This window comes from Ovis canadensis, chromosome 4, assembly GCF_042477335.2.
Source record: "Ovis canadensis isolate MfBH-ARS-UI-01 breed Bighorn chromosome 4, ARS-UI_OviCan_v2, whole genome shotgun sequence".
NCBI classification, from domain to species: Eukaryota; Metazoa; Chordata; class Mammalia; order Artiodactyla; family Bovidae; genus Ovis; species Ovis canadensis.
Window position 1 is genome coordinate 48373224 of NC_091248.1, and position 19692 is coordinate 48392915.

Genomic DNA, 19692 nt, shown 5'->3' on the forward strand with positions numbered 1-19692 from the left:
TCTGCTCAGTGAATCCATTCAAATCCATTCAAGGGCCCCTTCTCTGAGAAGGTACTTCAGGCTGAGTTGTGCACCCATCTTGTGAGACTGTCACTCCTGTATGTATTTCCCTCGTGGCACTAATCAAAATGTATGGTGACTTCTAGATCATTCACTAATTCCTCTTCTGGAGTGAAAACTCTGAAGGCCAGGGAATGTGCATTGTTAATTTCTGTTCCTTCGATGCCTTGTGGAGTAAAAGAGGTGTGCCATGCGTGCGTGTGTGTGTGCTAAGTCGCTTCAGTCATGTGTGACTCTTTGTGACCCTATGAACTGTAGCCCGCCAGGCTCCTCTGTCCAGGGGATATTCCAGGCAAGAATACTGGAGTGGGTTGCCATGCCCTCATCCAGAGGATCTTTGTGACCCAGGGGTCAAACCCACATCTCTTATGTCTCTCCTGTATTGGCAGGCGGGTTCTTTACCACTAGTGCTCCCTGGGAAGCCGGTGCGACATTTGTTAAATAAATGAGCTGATGAATGAGTGGATAGTTTGCTGCACTTCCATGTGACCTTTTCTAATTGCAACGATATGTTTCTGTGGGAACCCCCCGCAGACTAACTACCCCAGTAAGCAATGTAAAGCTCCTGTCAAACACTATAAACAATATTCTGTGCATTGTAGATCCTTTGCTAATCATTGTCAAGTTTTCACCAAAGTGAGATGATACATAGACAATTGGCTTAGACCTTAAGGTAGCTGAAGCAAAGGTTTTCATACTGTTAAAACCAAAATTTCTCCAAATTACCTCTGTGTAACTAATTAGGAGTATACAAAAGGAAGTCAGTATAATGCCAACTGGATCTGGTTATTGCACCAATTTCCTTGGGCTACAAAGGTGCCTTTTTATCTTAAGGAAAACAAACTAAGGGCCTTATCATGGAGCCTTAGTTTTCAAACCATATAAACCTAAAGGAGGAATCAGATAAACATATACCTAAGGGAAGTCTTCATCAAATGAACCCATACTAAGGTCTACTCATAAGGGAAGATTTTTCTGCAGACTAATGCATTGTGTACAGATACGTAAGCAGCCAAACCCTCATTACTCACATCAGTTGCTTTGTTTATTCTTTCTTGGGAATGTTTTTCCAATAATCAATAGCTGACTGTGGAGTCAGGCTCCTGAAGGTAGCCAAACTATCCTCATTGGCTGTTGAGAATTTTAAGTTAAAGACCAATTTATCTGGGAGTTTTATTTCTCCTGGCATTTTTTTAGCAAGTTATGGGAAGTCTTTAGAATTCTAGGTGTCATGCTTCATTTCAATGATGCTCTGATCATAGGGATAAAAGAGTGTAAGCTTTGGGAAAGAGCTGGGGTAGTCTATTCTTTGAGGTTGTGAAAAAAGGGAATATGAATTAGAAATGTCAGTCACTGTGAGCCTCCACATCCTGTAGTCACTCTTCCCATTCAGGACATCCATGACATACCCATTTTATTTTATAGTTTCGCTGAGATACATATTCTTTTTCCCCAAACTTTTAACTTTTATTTTATATTGGGATATGGCTGATTACCAGTGTTGTCATAGTTTCGGGTAAACAGTGAAGGGACTCAGCCACACATAATACATGTATCCATTCTTCCCCAAATCCCGCTTCCATCCAGCTTGGCACATAACATTGAGCAGAGTTCCATATGCTATACACAGGTCCTTGTTGGTTATCCATTTAAAATATAGCAGTGTGTACATGTCCATCCCAGACTTTCTAGCTATCCCTTCCCCCCCGCAACCACAATTTCATTTTCTTAAGTCTGTCTCTTTCTATTTTATAAGTAAGTCCACTTGTATCTTTTCTTTTTAAAGTCCGTATATAAGAGATATGACATACCCATCTTAAATATGAGCTTCATGCCTTCTGTGCTGATACAATGCCAGACATTTTATTCAACAGAAGACAAAAAGGCAGATGTAGGTCTAGAGTTTAGTAGAAGTAAGTGTCCTACTAAAGTGATTGTCCATGATGAGGATTCTTCTCAGAAATTTTGTGGTTATTATCTTCTGAGGCTGTGCTGATGGGGACAACAATAGCTGGTTTTTACGGGGACCTGTGCTTAGCTATAAGAATTCCAGATGGTAAAGAGGCATCAAATTATTACTTCCCAAGAAAATTGCTATCTACAAAGCTGAACTGTATGCTTTTGAAAAATAAGCCACTGGTGCTAACCTGGGAATGAGGAGACTTGATAATAACCTCCAAGGGTTTGCCTTTGCATTTGGTGTTGTTTCCATATCACTTTGGGGCTGTTTTCTAAGAATAAGCTACACCTTTAATTGTTTTATCACACATGCAGTGCTCAATGCTTTGTTTCATTCTTTTAATTAAATGATTATATACAAGCCCACAAGACTACTGTACTTTAAGCCATCTGCTACCTTATAACCCGTGTTATTACATAAAGCCAGTTCTCAAAATTGTTATGGGATGAGACCACTGTGACCCTCCTATTGAGAATGATCAAGCTGTACTATTAGCTATACAGAAACCTCAGATTGGCTTGGATTTTAAAATGAAACTGGAGGTGGTGTGTAGTTGAGAAACTGCCTGAGGGATTCAAGCTGTTCCCATCACATGAGTTATCTGCTCATAAAGGATGCCAATCATATTGTTATTGCAGAAAGGATTAGTCATTGTTTTTTGTTGTTGTTTGTTTGTTTGTTTTGGACCACACTACCTGCAGCACATCTGGGAATGTTTTGCATGAAATGAGTTGACTGGAGCCCATGTTTGAGGGTCAGAGATTAATCTGGATTTAGGAAGTCATATGACAGAGCATAGCAAATGCCAATTTTCTCAGTTTAATCTGCAAAAGTCACTGATTTCTACGTGCCGTGAGCACAAAAAACACTCTAGTCCAAGATTTGTACTGCCATTCCCGTTAATGGTATGATAAAGTCCTTATGATTTTGTAGGGATGTTCCAGAAAAGGACTCTCTAATCATGGTAGAAACCTTCATAAATGGCGTATAGTAACCCTGATTGCTATCTCTCTCTCTCTCCTGAAATGTTTGTAACCCATATTGTCAGACATTTTCATTTCCTTCCTTTGTGACTAAGTAATTTATGAATAGCAAGGTTAGCCATTTTGGCATTCTCATCCCTTATCACTGAGGCTGAAGTGCTATGTAGACCATGTAGGGTCCCTTGAATCACATTTTCCCGGGAGACTGGCATCATCAGACATGTCAGGTTTCTCATCGTGAAAACCCATATTTGACAAAGGTCTGTCTTGCTCCCTTTCTAACAAGGCACTGTCTCAGGAATGACGTTGTTTCCAACTAGACTTAGCAGATACTTAGAAGGGGAATAAGCAGACCTTTTGCCTACTGTATCAGCCTGTATCTGCTCTTTACTCCTTTTCCCCTCGTGAAATAATTTTTAATTAGAAATCATGGGATTGAGTGAGCCTGAGTTGCAGTCCGTAACAATAAGGTCAGAAAGTCTACGGCATATCTGGTCCAGTGTGTGTTAGTGTTTGCCAGTGACACCTGCAAAAAGACTTCAAGGATGACTTGACAGCAAAAGACCTGTTAAAAACACATCCTTCCGTGCCTTGGATATTGATTTTTTACAGTGCCTCTTGAGGATTTAACAAAGCCACAAGTTGGACAAATCCATATTTTTCTGTGGCCCCTGAAGTCACTTGTATAACATAATATGATAAATTTAGTCCTATTGATTAAAAAAGACACTCCTATCCTTTTTTACTGTTAACTGAAGTCTGAAACTGTTGAGGATGTGTAGGAAGAGCTAAGGACTGTAGCTTAATTTTTTAAAAATGATTTTTATTTATTTCTGAGATCCTTTGCAATAGTTTAGGACAGAGGGTTATATACCATATTATTTGTAATAAATAAAACTATGCTATTCATGGGTTTCCTGTTAAATGTTCATCACTTCGACAGAACTGTCAGGTATATAAGCAAGTAGGGTAACCATTCAGTGCATAGGATTGGCATCAAATAGGCCAGCAGTGGAATAGCAGCCCATTCTCTCACTAGCTGCTTGAATTTAGTTTTTTAAGTTATTGGTTTATTTAAGTTATTTTAATTCCTTAAGCTTCAGTCTCCTCTTTTGTAAAAAGGGAATAAGTAGTCTGTGGCTTGTGAAGTTATTTAAGGATGAAGTGATAATACTTGTGAAGCACTTAACTCACCAGCTGGCACTTAGTAAATGTTCAAAACATGAAAGAGGTGGTGGGAATGGCTGATCCAGCGGTCATTCATTCAGCAAACTTCAGTCGACTTTGATGTTACAAGACACTATTCTCAAATTTATACTGTCCTAAGATGAGTAATGTACCTCCACTGTCTTCTAGGAAGGTGTAGTCTTGTGGGAGACAAAGACGCATACTAAGGATAAAATTTTGAGATACATGTACATATACAAAAACACAGGTGGAGGAGCAGGTTCAAGTGAGTCATGGTGGGTTCCCATGTAGAGGTAACACTTAGACTTGAGCTTGAAGACCAAGTGAACGTTTACCAAGCAGAGGAAGGGAAAAGAAGTTTTCAGGCAGAAAGATGAGCACAAAGGCAGAGATGGGCAAATTCACATCTGCTTTATGAGTAGCAAATTATTCAGTGTTATCAGGGTACCCAGTGCCCTCGAGGGATTAGTAGGATGAGGAAGAATAAAAAGATTGTGGCTGGACTGCTAAGTATTTCACATGCTATGATAAAGATTTTGATTTTTCTTCTTTAAGAGATAAAAAGACATTACGAAGTTTAAATAAAGGAATGACATGACAAAAGTTATGTTCTAAGCAGGCCACAGCGGATGACATCCAACTTGAAAAGAAAAAGTCAGGGACGGGTAATCAGATGGACAACATACTCATTCTGACTCAGGCTGTGAGGTTTTGAAGGCCAGGGACCTTGTAATCCTAATAGCAGTTAATAAGTTAATAGTAGAAAGGTCAAGATTGGAGGTGAAAAAATAAAACCTGAGTTCATTAAAACCATTTATTCGGTTGGTAGTAATTACTTAAGTACTCATGTCTTAATTTGTTTTCCTGTTTGTGTCATTACGGGTCACATTGAAATCTTCTTGAAAAGAAGCAGGTCATAAATAATGTTCATCACTGGAGACTCTAAAAAGGCTAAAGAACTTTTAAATTCCTGGAAGCATCTCAGAAAAAGGGCATAAGCCGTTTCATCCAGGTAGAAATAAAAACAGAGCTTCAGTTAAGTGAACTCTGATAGCAGTTGAAGTCTACTGGATGACACCAGCCTACATTTATTGTCACATTTCTTAAATCTTGTATAAATGATATTCCTTAAAACTACTGTGTCAATATAGGTAATATATGCTTAATGCACATATGCCCTTTTTACTTTGATGGAAAGTTACTTTTTGGAGAAAAATCCTGAACAAATTATAGGTTGTGTGTTCCATCACATCTGTTTTCCACACTGGGAGAGCTTAATTGCCTGGTTTGTATTCTCTGAGGCCTCATTGTGAACCTAATGGCAGCTACCCAAAGTGGAGACACAGTGACTGGTGGGGACCTGCTAGTCCCTGGGATGCACGCCCTGCCAATTTGACCTAATAAGTGGCGGCAAATGTCTCAATATGCTTTGCCATTCTGACCACTTGGCAAGTAAACCTGGTCTATATTTGGAATATAATTTCTGAAGATGTTGTCCCTATTGTATTTTCTTGTGTTTTACAGTTCCCTCTATGGGAATGTAAAATCAAGGAGCTGGCAGGAATCAAGACTTTGTCACTAGTAACAGAGGGATTTCCATAATATACCAGGTGGTGATGTCAAAAATAGTGACACCACAATTTTAGTGTTCCAAGTCCCACTGCTATGCGGCCTGGAGTAGCAGTGTTTGCTTAGAGTTTAACTGCAGGTGTTTTTGGAACATTATTCTTGAATTTTCAGAGTCCACTATTGCGAACATACTCTAAGTTTTCAACTGTGTTTTTCACAGAACTGTAAAAGTGCTTCTATTCTGCATTAAATCAATAGACTTTCAGTATTATAAACTGTTATGTATTGGCTCTTTCCATATTGAAATCCTGGGCCTTGTATATATTGAGCTATTAAAAAGGCACATATTTAATAGTGATTTGGAAAGAGAACTTTGTGTTGGTAAAGCAAAATCACAACTTCATTTTAACTGAAAGTTGCAGCAGTCCTACAGTGAGGAGCTGACCTATTAATCTATAATTGTACTATATTATGAAACACTCACTGATCTTTCGGGAATGCCCGTACCCCTTGATTTTCACTTCATGACCTCCATCCTAGACGTGTGAACACCACAAAAGCTGGTTCTCAGTCACGGGCCATTCTACTGCCCTGTGGCCAGTGGTCCTGATGGTAATCTCTTGTTTTTCATGAGTAGTTTCCAAATAGACACATGACAGAAGGAGAATTAATTAAGGAATAAATTAACTCCAAAGCAAAGGAAAAGAAATAGTGCATCTTAGATAATTACCTCTGGCGAGAAATTTCTACAGTGAAACAATGTTAACAAAAGCATTTTTGAATTGCTCTTGCTGTTGCCTCCCTCCCTGTGATAAAGTCCTTAAATAACACAGCCCTGTTTTGATGGGGGGGGGGCGGCGGGGAGCGTGGGGTGGGATTTGTGAGATTGCTTTAGCATGAAAAGCCTGGGAAGGAAATAAATAAAAAGATTCTATCTGAGATAATTCTTGAGTTGAGTTTTTCTGACACTTAGGCTGTGAGAGGGGGCGATCAGGATAGCAGTGTGGGAGGCCAGCTATCTAGATTTTAATGTTGATTCCACTACTTGTAAAGTGGTAGAAACTTAAACTTGGTACTTGACCCTCATGAACCCCAATTCCTTTTGGAACGATTCCTCTTGCACTGGAGATGTTGAAAGTTTTTTTTTTTTTTAAGCCAACATAAAATATATACTAAAATCTAAAATGTTTAATTCTCATTATGTGTAAGACTCTATGTTTTTAAACCTGGTTTTCATGTATTTTCTCATTTAATTCATGCAATAACCCAGTAAAAGAAGTACTATTAATATCTTAGTCTTAGAAATGAGGAAAGAGGCAAGGATTAAATAAATTCTAGTTAATCTGCACCCAGAGTTTTAATCACTGAGCTGAAATTTTTAGGAAGGCATGCTAAAAATGTATAGCCGTATCTGTGCTGTGATTGTTGTGTTTGCAATTTTAAGCTCATTAAATGCAACTATCACTTTTACTTTTCTAGTGATAGAGACACTAAAGTTGGATTGGTGAATGGATTTCTAATGCTGTCCCTCTACTTGTCTTAAGGATAGGATGATGTTTCCTTCTCTTTTGTCTTGGCTCCTAGCACAGAATCTGGCATAGTCAACACTGTATTCTTTATGTGGAAACACTGAAGACAGCTTGATTAGAGTAAGTATGGGGCACTGACCTAATCTGGAATGGCCCTGGGTGCCCACCTATGTTGAGTGTTGGATAGTAGTCTCTGGGAATAGTCAGTCTAAGGACAAATGGAATGGAACCCTTAGTTCAGTTCAGTTCAGTTCAGTCACTCAGTTGTGTCCGACTCTTTGTGACCCCATGAATTGCAGCACGCCAGGCCTCCTGTCCATCACCATCTCCTGAAGTTCACCCAGACTCACGTCCATTGAGTCAGTGATGCCATCCAGCCATCTCATCCTCGGTCATCCCCTTCTCCTCCTGCCCCCAATCCCTCCCAGCATCAGAGTCTTTTCCAATGAGTCAACTCTTCACATGAGGTGGCCAAAGTACTGGAGTTTCAGCTTTAGCATCATTCCTTCCAAAGAAATCCCAGGGTTGATCTTCAGAATGAACTGGTTGGATCTCCTAGCAGTCCAAGGGACTCTCAAGAGTCTTCTCCAACACCACAGTTCAAAAGCATCAATTCTTTGGCGCTCTGCCTTCTTCACAGTCCAACTCTCACATCCATACATGACCACAGGAAAAACCATAGCCTTGACTAGATGGACCTTAGTCAGCAAAGTAAGGAACCCTTAGAGCTACTCTCAAATCAAGACATCTTTTGTGGCACGCAGTGAAGGTGGGGAGGGTATGGGAGAACTTTGTCCCACAAGCTCACTTTTCTACATCATCTGTCTTTTGTATCATATGCATTTTTCCATTGTAGAAAAATGCTTATTTTTCATTTATGATGATCCAGACTGACCTAGAATAAGTAGGTCATGGTTGTGATCTGCAACGCAAGATTCATTCAGGGATTTCCAGCTTTCTGGACAGGCAGCAGGTTATCAGTCTGTTAATTCTTTCAATTCATTCAAAAAGCATTTACTCTCAACTTGGTGGAGGTATTGTTTTAGGTACCCTCAATACAAAGATAAAAGATGTGGTTCCCAAAGTCAAGTAGCTTATTGTTAGGTAGGAAAATAGATATGCAAAGGAATAGTTATGGTTAATAAGCTAGTAATGCAGGTGTGTGCTTAAGTAGTGGGAGCTTGGGAAACATTTCTCAAAAGATATAGCGTATGAGGCTTCCCTGGCAGTACAGTGGTTAAGACTCTGCATTTTCACTGTAGGAGGCATGGGTTTTATTCCTGGTCAGGGAACTAAGATTCCATATGCTGTGTGGCATGGCCAAAAAGTTAAAAACAAATAAAAGGGATTTTTTTTTTTTTAAAGGACAGTGTCTGAGCTGAGAACTGAAAGAGAGAAGGATTTGGCTTGGCCAAACGGCTAAGGGACAGTGCATTCCAGATAGAAGAAACACTATGTTCTCCTTTTCAGGCAAGAAGGAGCAGATAGTATACATCATTAGACTATGAGAAAGCAGCTTTCCAGGGACAATTTAAAGGCAAGCTTTCTGTTCACACGGATCTGCCTTCTGTTCACACAGATCTAAGAGTCTTTTCCCTCTCTACCTCCATTCCCTTCTGCTCATTCCGTCGTTCTCTCTGGTCTCCCAGCACTTACACGGTCAACTGATTCTCAGTTCTTGTACGTGTTTTATATATGGATTCGATATTTGCTTATAGATGCGTCAAGGGCTCATAAAGTGTCTACTATTTATAAATGTTTTTATTGAAGTACAGTTGATTTACAGCATTTCAGGTATACAGCAAAATGATACTTTTTCAGAGTCTTTTCCCATGTGGGTTGTTACAAGATATTAATATAGTTCCCTATGCCATATAGTAGCTCCTCATTGTTTATCTATTTTATGTATAGTAGTGTGTCTCTGTTAATCCCAAACTCCTAATATATCCTCACTCTTGTTTCCCCTTTGGTAACTCTAAACATGTTTTCTATTTCTATGAGCCTGTTTCTGTTTTGTAATAAGATTTATGCATTTTATTTTGCATGCTCTCTGCTTCCCCTTACCTAGTCTACACAGTAGTGTTCTTGCTGAACCTAAAATATATATGCCTAACAGTGTCAGACTTTATTTTTCGGGGCTCCAAAATCACTGCAGATGGTGACTGCAGCCATGAAATTAAAAGACGCTTACTCCTTGGAAGGAAAGTTATGACCAACCGAGATAGCATATTGAAAAGCAGAGACATTACTTTGCCAACAAAGGTCTGTCTAGTCAAGGCTATGGTTTTTCCAGTGGTAAGGTATGGATGTGAGAGCTGGACTGTGAAGAAAGCTGAGCACCAAAGAATTGATGCTTTTGAACTGTGGTGTTGGAGAAGACTCTTGAGAGTCCCTTGGACTGCAAGGAGATCCAACCAGTCCATTCTGAAGGAGATCAGCCCTGGGATTTCTTTGGAAGGAATGATGCTAAAGCTGAAACTCCAGTACTTTGGCCACCTCATGTGAAGAGTTGACTCATTGGAAAAGACCCTGATGCTGGGAGGGATTGGGGGCAGGAGGAGAAGGGGATGACCGAGGATGAGATGGCTGGATGGCATCACTGACTCGACGGATGTGAGTCTGAGTGAACTCCAGGAGACGGTGATGGATAGGGAGGCCTGGCATGCTGCGATTCATGGGGTCGCAAAGAGTCGGACACAACTGAGCAACTGAACTGAACTGAACTGAATAAATGCTTATTTTCTAATGAAAGTGAAATTATATGTGTCCTAGTTGTAACTAGCACATAATTGAGAAGCTTGATTTACCAAACTCACACAAATACTACCATAATCAAGTGAAGTAACAATTGATTAGACTTCTTCAAATTAATCCCAATGGTGGGTTGAGTCTATAATTTATTTTGTTTCATGTTTTAGATACTTTCATTATAATCACTCATCTTAATAGAGTATTTTGCTTTAGCACTGTATAATTATAAAATTAAGAAATGCCCTTCAATGCAACACAATTCAATTACTAATATGTTGCTTTGTCTCCTCGATTATATATAGGTCAGTTTGTGTTTGAATAACTCTGGTGACTAAGGACTTACAGCCTCCTCGTTCAGGACCATCATTTTGTTTCTAATAACTCTTCCTTATGCTGGCTGTAGATACACCCTGCTCTACGTCAGCACTGGTCCGTGGGGAAGGGGGAGAACTTTGTCCTTTGACAGTGTGTGGAAACATCTGGGTGCACCACAACTTAAGGTCCTGTTGGCATGCAGTCTAGTGAGGAGGGGCCAGTGATGCTGCTAACCAACCTATACTGCACAGGGCAGCTCTGCACAGCAGGAGTATCCAGCCCAATAGGGACAGTGTTGAGAAACTCTGCTCTAATTTAAATTTATTTATTTATTCACAGAAAAAAACCCATTATTTTTCCATTCTGGAGTCTATCTGATACTTGGTCACAGCTAACCCTATGCGGCCTTTTGTAACACCTAGCCCTTCAGCTGTTTTTCTGATTTTCCTGTGATAACAGGAACTCATGTGTGATTCTTCCCCACAGCATTTGAATTAAAGGAGGAAGGAATCATTGAGGGAAGACGATACCTAATATAGATTGACTGGAGTGCTGGCCCACTTTCTCTCTGTGGAATTGGGTGGAGGAGGAAGAATAGCCTGCTTAGTGTCTTTATAGGCTATTCTTCATACCCTATCTAGATAAAGTCTGGGAAACTTATTGCAAGGGCTTTAGTTTGAGCTACTCTTCTCAGGGACTTGATGTGAGCAATGCATGACATGTCCAAATCCATGTCATGGTAAACGGTATAATGACTACCTCCCAGGGTCAGGGAGTTCTTGGGATGTGACTAGTGCTAAAAATTCTGAAAAAAGATTTTACTGTGTCAGGCATAGAAAAGAGGTTGTTAGGATCCTTTCAAGGCTCGATTCTGCCCTTTGTATGAGCTATTTAACCCAAATATCCATTTGTTGCTGAGGCTACTTTAACATTCAGGGATGCAATAATAACTGGTCAACTTATGCCTGTTCTGTTGCAGCTGACCTTGCTCTGGCTAAGGCAAGAAAGACGAAGGAAATAGACATTTCCTGAAAGGAGTGAGGAATATTTTGGAACAATTCGTGAGACTTTTTTTTTTTGACTGAACAACTTAGGAGCTCTGTTTGAAAAAGCACAAGTGTAAACACTGCTTTGGAATAGTACCATGTAGACAATTGCCTTGCTAAAGGCAACCAACCTGCTTTTCTACTTGAATAAATAGTGTTTTTCCCCAGGAGGGTGGGTTGCAGGCTTATAGAGGAGAGTGGAATACAATCTCTAAAATACTTTGAAAAGAAGCTTATTCACCAGATGGGGTGGTGAATAGACCCCATGAATATTTGCTAATAAAGAAAGATTTTGATTCTAGCTTTCATTGATTACCAAATTAAAAAATCAATTCTGTTGCTTTAGACAATGGACCACCAAAGAGTGGTTTGTCTACTTATTAAGAGTGTCAAGAAAATATTCTGTTTTTTGTCAATGGCGATACAGATTAACTCAGTAAATCATTAAGAATTTCTCCTTTCACGTGGTTTCTGCTGTCTGTAGGCTGCCTGTTGTATGAACTAATACAGTGGAGGGTGTCTCCTCTGCTGATTTCTAGAGGAATTCTTCTTTAGTAGGAAGATAATGAGAGGAGAGGAAACTGGAGAGAAAAGTACCTTCTGAAGCCATCCCAAGAGTAAAGCTATTCCGGCCAAATGGGGAGATGATAATGTCTAACCTGACCCAACCACAAAAGAGAAGATGCACAAATTTTATCATTCTTGATAAGTCTGGCTCTCAGGAATGATTTTGTGACTAAAAACTCTGTGCTGTGGTTTGGTACTGGATGCAACAATTAAATGAGTGGAATCTTTGTAATTTTGTGGTGGACTTATCTTAGTGTGTGTGTGTGTGTGTATATATATATATATATTATTTTTTTTTCCCTACAGTTTAACCCTCTTTTCTCCCCCTAGCTCAGTTCAAGCTCAGACATTTTCCAGTAATTATTCAAGAAGTTAAAAGCAGGTGAAAATAGATGGCAGAGGTGACCACAGGGCATGCATCTTTGTGACTACCAGCTGCACGCTGTCACCACTGTTACCAGACACCAGGGCAGAGGATCAGAATCCATCCTGAGCAAAAGTGAGGGTGAGGGGCACCCAGAAAATGCCTTTCTTCTAAAACACTTCTCTCATTAATATAGGTGCAAGAGTGTCTCAAAGTCCCCATCAGGAATTTATTGCTTTGGATTGCTATTGACTATTTCTTTAAAAAATTCTTATTTAAAGACAGATAATAGGCTTACCAAGGGTAACTGAATTCTTAGCTATGTAAGAGGCCCTAAGACTGCTTTTCATTCATGAAGCTGAAAGCAAGGCTCTATGGCGAGGGATTCCTTGGAAGGCGGCCTGGAGATCAGAGTGTAGACAGATGGCCCCACCTCCCCACTTCCTTTGGCTGAGGGGACCAGTGGGGGCCTAGTCAGAGCCTGAGCACCTGGGGACCAGGAAGGGGGCAGCGAAGCCCTCTCTCTCCTTTCATTTCCGGCTCACCCTCTTAGTGCTGTCAAGGTCTTTGTCCTCTTGCTCACAGATTCCTACCATGTCTTTCTGATCGACTTCCTCAGATCCAGTGTTTCGTTCAGACTGTGGCCCAATTAGCTTTTCTCTAGTGCAGCTTTCATTCTCTCAGTCACCCTCAAAACTTCCCAGAGGTCATTTCTTACCATGTAAGCCCCTTGAATGTATTCAGAAGTGTAGTCACTATTATTTCCTAATAGTACTGTATCCATAGCCAGAATTTAGGTTCCTCGAGGTCAAGGCTGAGTTCCGGGACTTGAGTGGTCTCTCTAACCCCTGTGATGTTGCAGGATGCACCCAGGGAGCTTCGTATAGATCACCTGACTGACGAGGCACATGAGGGACCAGCAACAATTTCTTGGGACTTCTTGGAGTTAGTGTTAGAGGTGGCTCTTCCACCGATTTTTCCAATGATTTTAGGTTTATAATAGTTACTGCTTATTGAATCTGTTAGTTTTTTTTTGGTAAGGCATTTCCCATGGCTTCTCTCAATTTATCCTCCCAATAACTTTTTCAAGTGGATAGTATTTTCCTTATTTTATAAATAAGCTTGTCAACTGAGGCTTCCCTGAAGGCTCTGATGATAAAAAATCTGCCTGCATTGCAGGAGACCTAGGTTTGATTCTGGGTTGGGAATATCCCCTGGAGGAGGAAATAGCAATCCCATGGACAGAGGAGCCTGGTGAGTTACAGTCCACAGTAGAAAAGAGTCTGATGTGACTGAACGATTAACACTCACTCACTTTTTGTAAATTGTGGAGCTGGAGTTCAAGGTCCATTTGGTGCTGCCTAAATTTATGTCCTTTTTGATATAACATGACAGTTTTAGTTTCCTTATGTATAATGTGGAGACAAAAACCATATCAGTATTTGTGATTTTATAGTGATATAGACCAGATAAGTGAACTAATAAGCCAGGTCCTTTGATGATTAAGTGGTTTTTCCCCTTGTGAACAAGTGCAGGGTTTTAATAGCCTACATTTTTAAAAGATAATCTGACCTCTTTTGAGGCGTTTATAGATAATAAAACAGTAAAAGTAGATTAAAATTTTATTTGCCTAGCACAGTTTGTTAATTACTTTGGGTAAATATATAGTTACACATCTGCTGTGGAGTGCTATTACTGTATTGGGAGAAACTAAGGTCAGAAAAACATATTTGTAACTCTTTACTAGTGGTAATATTGAGTATAATATAAATATTTATAAAATGTTTGGCACTTATCTGATGAAATTATTATTGAAGTATGACAAAGATATACTTTAGTTTTCTCTTTTCAAATAGCAAATTCCATCTTTTGTTATCCAAGTGTAGAAATAGTGGCAAAATTAACATGATATGCTTTGAGATGTGCAGTATTTTCTATCCATCTAACGAAGTCAAAGGATATTTATGAGAAATCAATTATCCTAATTATTCATGAGTGTGTGCTTATAGAAGGAAAAAAATTTGCACTAGCTGCGTAGAGCAGCACAGAACTCTGTGTAGAATTTTAAAGTCTCTGATATGGAAATAAGATTATTCCAATGTGAGTAGAGCCAGTTTAAGTGGTTGGTGACATGTACAGACAACACAGGTGTAATATGACTTCTTTTAGTGTACGGAGCTTTGATGACAGTCATTTGGTAGGAAGCAAAGTATATGATTCATATCTTATGGACTTGTATTACTGCCGCATTTACCAGGAAAAATATTGAACTTCATATAACATAAAAATCACATAGGAGAGTTGAAAGAGCCCCAAAGTACGAAAGATCAGTCTAAGTTCTAGTTCATGTGCTACCTACCAATGGGAATATTCATGAAACCAATATTTCTAGGGCATGGGAAAAAGAGAATTTTGACCTGGATGATTTCTTAGCTCTTTTCCATCTCTAATTTTGTGACCTGTGAGCACTGTAAGAGTTTGACTAATATGTTCCTTCTTTCCCTAACAAAATTATGAGAACCAATTATCAGGTTTTTTTAATCTAGTTTAAATTATGTGCTAAATTGTTCCCTCTATTTTTTTTTTTTTGGTAGTAATTATCTAGCATCTCTGCATACATTTGCAGGTTTATACCATGAGAAAAATTTTTATAATTTATCTCTGAATAAAGCAACGCTTGGAAAAAAATAGTGTGGAAAAAAATAGAGCTCAGTGATTTTGTACCTTCTTGTGCTCGTTTATATTGAGGACTTGAAGTCATGGCTCTGTGATGTAACCACATTCTTTGTGATGTAACTTAGCAGCATGTGGGTTGTGGGTGGCACCTATTTCCCTGCTCCTTGATTCTGGCTGAGCCTTGTGAGGTGCTTTGGCTGGTGGGATGTTCACAGCTGTGAAGCATGCAGAAGTTTGGAAGGGGCCTGTGCAGTTAAATTTGCATTCTCTTGCACCTCTGTCATCACTCAGACAAACATGACCGGGTTAGCTGACTGACTCCAGGTGGAGGATAAGGGACAAACTTGGAGCAGAGCTACCTGCAGCTGAACCTAGCCTTGATCTGCTCGCTCCAGCCAGTCTTCAGACTTATAAACTATAGTAATTAATAATTGTTGTTTTAAGTCACTGAATTTTGCAGTAGCTCATTATGCTGCACTAGCTACTTGCTATATCTTTAAACAATTTTCATTGCTCAAGTACTGTTCTGTCTGCAAACCTCTATTACCAGAGACTTACAGAAATGAACAATTACATGGTTAATATCATCCATTGATGAAGCTATTAGGATATTTTCCTTTTGTTCCCCAAAGACATAAAACCAAAGAGATACAGTGTTTTATCAGCAACACTGTCAGTCTTACCTGTATGGAAACGCTGCTGTAAGAGCCGCCAATGACCCCTGCAATGACAAGTGGGATATTTTCTTGAATGGCATAGGATCCATCAGGACACATATACTCCGCTTCATCCACTTTAGTCAGAGATGCCCTGACAAATTCCAGTGATTGCTCTAATGCGTAGGTATCCCTTGAGCAGGTATCCAAAATGTGAACACCCAGCTTCACTCCTGGAAGCAGGTAATCGTCTTTGTTAATTTCATCGATAGCAAACAACATGGCTTCCAGGCGTTGGATCCCTCGATCTTCGTTGATTCGCCCACATTCTTCAGTTCCAGTGCCTTTTTCATTAATGGGAAATAGGCCCCCTAAAACGAGGTCACCTTCTATTTTAATCTCCCTCCTAAGAAAGTTATGGTCCCCTAAACAAAGTAAAAATCCCTTTGAAAACAAAGCTAATGTAAGAACTTGGAGTCTTGTCAACATCTTCATGAGTCCCGTGTCTGTACCTCTGGCAGATATCAGTGGATGGCGCCAATGCTGCCCGCTAGTCCTCCTCTCTCATTGCCAAACTGGATCTTTGCTCTATCCTTCGTGTAAAGGAGGAGCAGACTAACAGAGGCTGTCACCAAATTCCTAAAGAGATAAAAATTGAATGAACAAGAATGGTAGAGAAGGCAACAGTGATTATACTGATGGTCCCCATTCAGACCTTTGATGGGATAATGATTCCAGTTACCATCTACTAAACACATATGGAGCAGTGCGCCAGGAATGCTCCCAAGTATTCTCACCCAGTCCTTACAACACCCTGCTGTGACATAGCTCTTAGTGGCCCCACCTCCCAGAAATGGACACTGAGGAGTAAAGAGAGGAAGTGACCTGACAGACTGCACTTGGTAGTGTTCAGACTCTGGGTTTTCTAATGTTCAGTTCAGTGGAGAAGGCAATGGCACCCCACTCCAGTACTCTTGCCTGGAAAATCCCATGGACGGAGGAGCCTGGAAGGCTGTAGTCCATGGGGTCGCTGAGGGTTGGACACGGCTGAGTGACTTCACTTTCATGCATTGGAGAAGGAAATGGCAACCCACTCCAGTGTTCTTGCCTGGAGAATCCCAGGGACAGGGGAGCCTGGTGGGCTGGCGTCTATGGGGTTGCATAGAGTTGGACATGACTGAAGTGACTTAGCAGCAGCAGAAGCAGGGAAGCAACCTGGCTATGAGTCTTTATTCCCTGTCTTTCAACAATAAACCCTTTGTAGTCCTCATTTTACTTAATTGAAATCTTCTTTTCTACATGTTTCTGCTTCCTAGGTTTCTGTTCTCATGATTCATGTCCGATTACTGATTCATTCCAGTACTGAATACTCCTTTCTTGGGTTAGCTCAACTAGTGTTCAGTTTCAACCACTTAACAGTCTCCTAGGCTAACTGCCTGCTAAACAACTCTCTAGCACTACAATTGAGAGCCCCTTAGACAGCAAGGAGATCAAACCAGTCAGAAATTAGCCCTGAACTGGAAGGATTGATGCTGAAGCTGAAGCTCCAATACTTTGACCACTTGATGCAAAGGGCAGACTCAATGGAAAAGACTGAGGAAATACTGGGAAGATTGAGGGCAGGAGAAGTGGGTGACGGAGGATGAGGTGGTTGGATGGCATCATTGACTCAATGGATGTGAGTTTGAGAACCTCCAGGAGATAGTGAAGGACAGGGAAGCCTGGTGTGCTGCAGTCAATGGGGTTGCAAAGAGTCGGACATGACCTAGTGACCAAATGTAACACATAAACACCTCTGACACCTCAGGGTCTACGAATGGTTCTTCTCTGTACCCAGGCTTCTGAGCCAGAAACCTGCATAAAAGAGCCCTTCCCAAAGCCACGTCCTCTTTTTTTTTTTTTTAACCCCGTAATGTCAGACTGTTGTTATCTCTAACAGGACAATAGCAGTATATTGCTAGGGAGCTGATGCTAGCCCCCAAAGCATCTTTTTGTGAGTTAGGAAAAGATAACCTTCCTCAAATGTAAACTTACACAATTTTTTATTGTATAACCTGTAGCATTGATATAACACCGATTTTGGAGAAAGTGTGATGCTTGGGGGCTGCCTTCTCTAGCTGGAGTTAGGCAGCTCCTGACATGGGTCTCACATTTCAGGGAGAATGGTAAGCATGAGTGCTGGGGTTTGCACAGTACACTGGAGCTTAGGCCAGTTCCCTAAATCAAGCTTCTTTTTACATGATAAGCTTGAACATATGCAACTTTTATGAATCAAGCAAAGGTGGGGATCATGTTGTTGACAGTAGGCTGGGGTCTTACCAGGGGACTTTTTAAAAAATCCTGGTGTGGGGCTGTCTGGTTGCACATGCACATAAACCAATGGACTTGCTGCTGTATTCTTGACACGTGGCTCCCTGGCACTACTGGTCAGCACAGTGTCTCAATTTGCCCATCCCCTTGGTGATGTAAGCTTGTTATATTCAGAGGCAGGTGAGAGACGGCAGAGCAGGGACTCCTGCAGCAGTTTCCTGACAACACACAGTTGTAATGCCCCTGTATGTGTGGTTGAGAATGTGGGTCTGCTCTCCCACTTTTGTGCATGATGGTGTATTTGTGAGGTTTTATGGAGGAGGGGTCCTTCCGGGCTGCTTATGGCTCAGTCAGACTGTCTAAAAGGCACACCACCAGTGTGCTCTCAAATATATTAATACTAGTAAATGTTAGCCATTGGGTGTCCCATTGGAGGAGATACTCCATCTAATGTATAATCTTAATTGCTGTTCAGAGTGCCCATCTCTTATTAATTTATGCTGACTTCCCCTTGCCTCTAGGTTGAAGGAAGGACTTCATGCTCCATGATCTTGAATCTGGCAAGCTCTCAAGTCTTATTGTTCACCATGCCCATCAGCATCATTCCTCCTCTACCTTCAAACTTTTATGTTTCGGTTATTTGAACTCTTCACTTCAGAGGAAGAGTTCATCATCCTGCACATGTTGGTCTCTTTGCTGGGAGGGCCCTTCTACACTGTTTGTTCAGTAAATATCAACTTAGCATTTAAGATCTTGTGGTCAGCACCAGAAAAGGCCAAGAATTTTTCCTATCTTCCTTCCTCAGTCAAATTGTTTATTTCTTGCTTTGTCTTCCTGCTGTAGTTGGATCAAGAAATATTTGCATTTATTATTACGATTGATATTTGTTTCTTTGCTCATTTAGACTAAATGAAATGCACACCATTAAGGATTTTAAAGGTAGGAAGAAAAGAACCAAAACTCAACAAAAACATCCAGACAAGAATTAGTGCAGTGTTTATTTCAGCATCTTTGACATTTCTTCCTTTTCCTATTGGCATTGGCCTTTAAAACCTGGCCTTCCATATGCTTCTTATTCCTTTTATGTGAGGCAAGTGATGGGTTGTTTTCTTGAGACACACAAGTCACCTGAGTTTGGTTTTGTTTATTTAATAGGTGTGAACCTCCACACTCAGAGTGGCAGTGATTGGAACACTCAGTGTTAACCCAGAGCTTCTCTGGGAGATCTGCCACAGGGCACCAGAAAATCTAATAATAATAATGATTTTTAAAGAGGTTGATACTGTAGTAGAATCTTGTTTGTTTCCTGTCAGTTCTGGTCTCTCTTTGATCTTTATGTGCAATTCCCTTTGAAGCAAAACTGCCATGGAAGGTAAAAGACATTGCGATCATTATCACTAATGATAAAGAAACTAAAATTGGCATTACAAAACAATTGTTTTATATGCCTAGTGAAAGAGAATAGTTAATTAAAAGAAGGTCATCAATGCAGTCTTACCGTTTTCCTATTAAAAATGTAGATATCTCTTGAATATGAAGGCAATTTGACTATGCAGAGTAAAGATGACCTTATAGTTTATGGAAAGCTTAATTCTTTTAAGAAAACGCTCTTAGCCAGAGAAGGCTTCAAATGAAACATCACATCATGCTGAAAGTAGTAGTGTGTGTCAGGCTCTCGTAGTATTTCATATCTGTTTCATATGTAGGGCCTGTGTTGT

The 19692-nt window shown here is 40.3% G+C and overlaps 1 protein-coding gene across 1 annotated transcript in view; it reads right to left on the bottom strand.

Annotated features, from left to right (window-relative positions):
- The window catches only part of GRM3 (glutamate metabotropic receptor 3), a 105020-nt gene extending 88717 nt beyond the window's left edge, over positions 1-16303 (bottom strand). Inside the window, exon 1 of the mRNA XM_069588803.1 lies at positions 15692-16303. Coding sequence (XP_069444904.1) covers positions 15692-16159 — 468 coding nt within the window. The 5' untranslated portion in view covers positions 16160-16303. The remainder of the gene's footprint in view (positions 1-15691) is intronic.
- Between the last annotated feature and the right edge of the window lie 3389 nt (positions 16304-19692).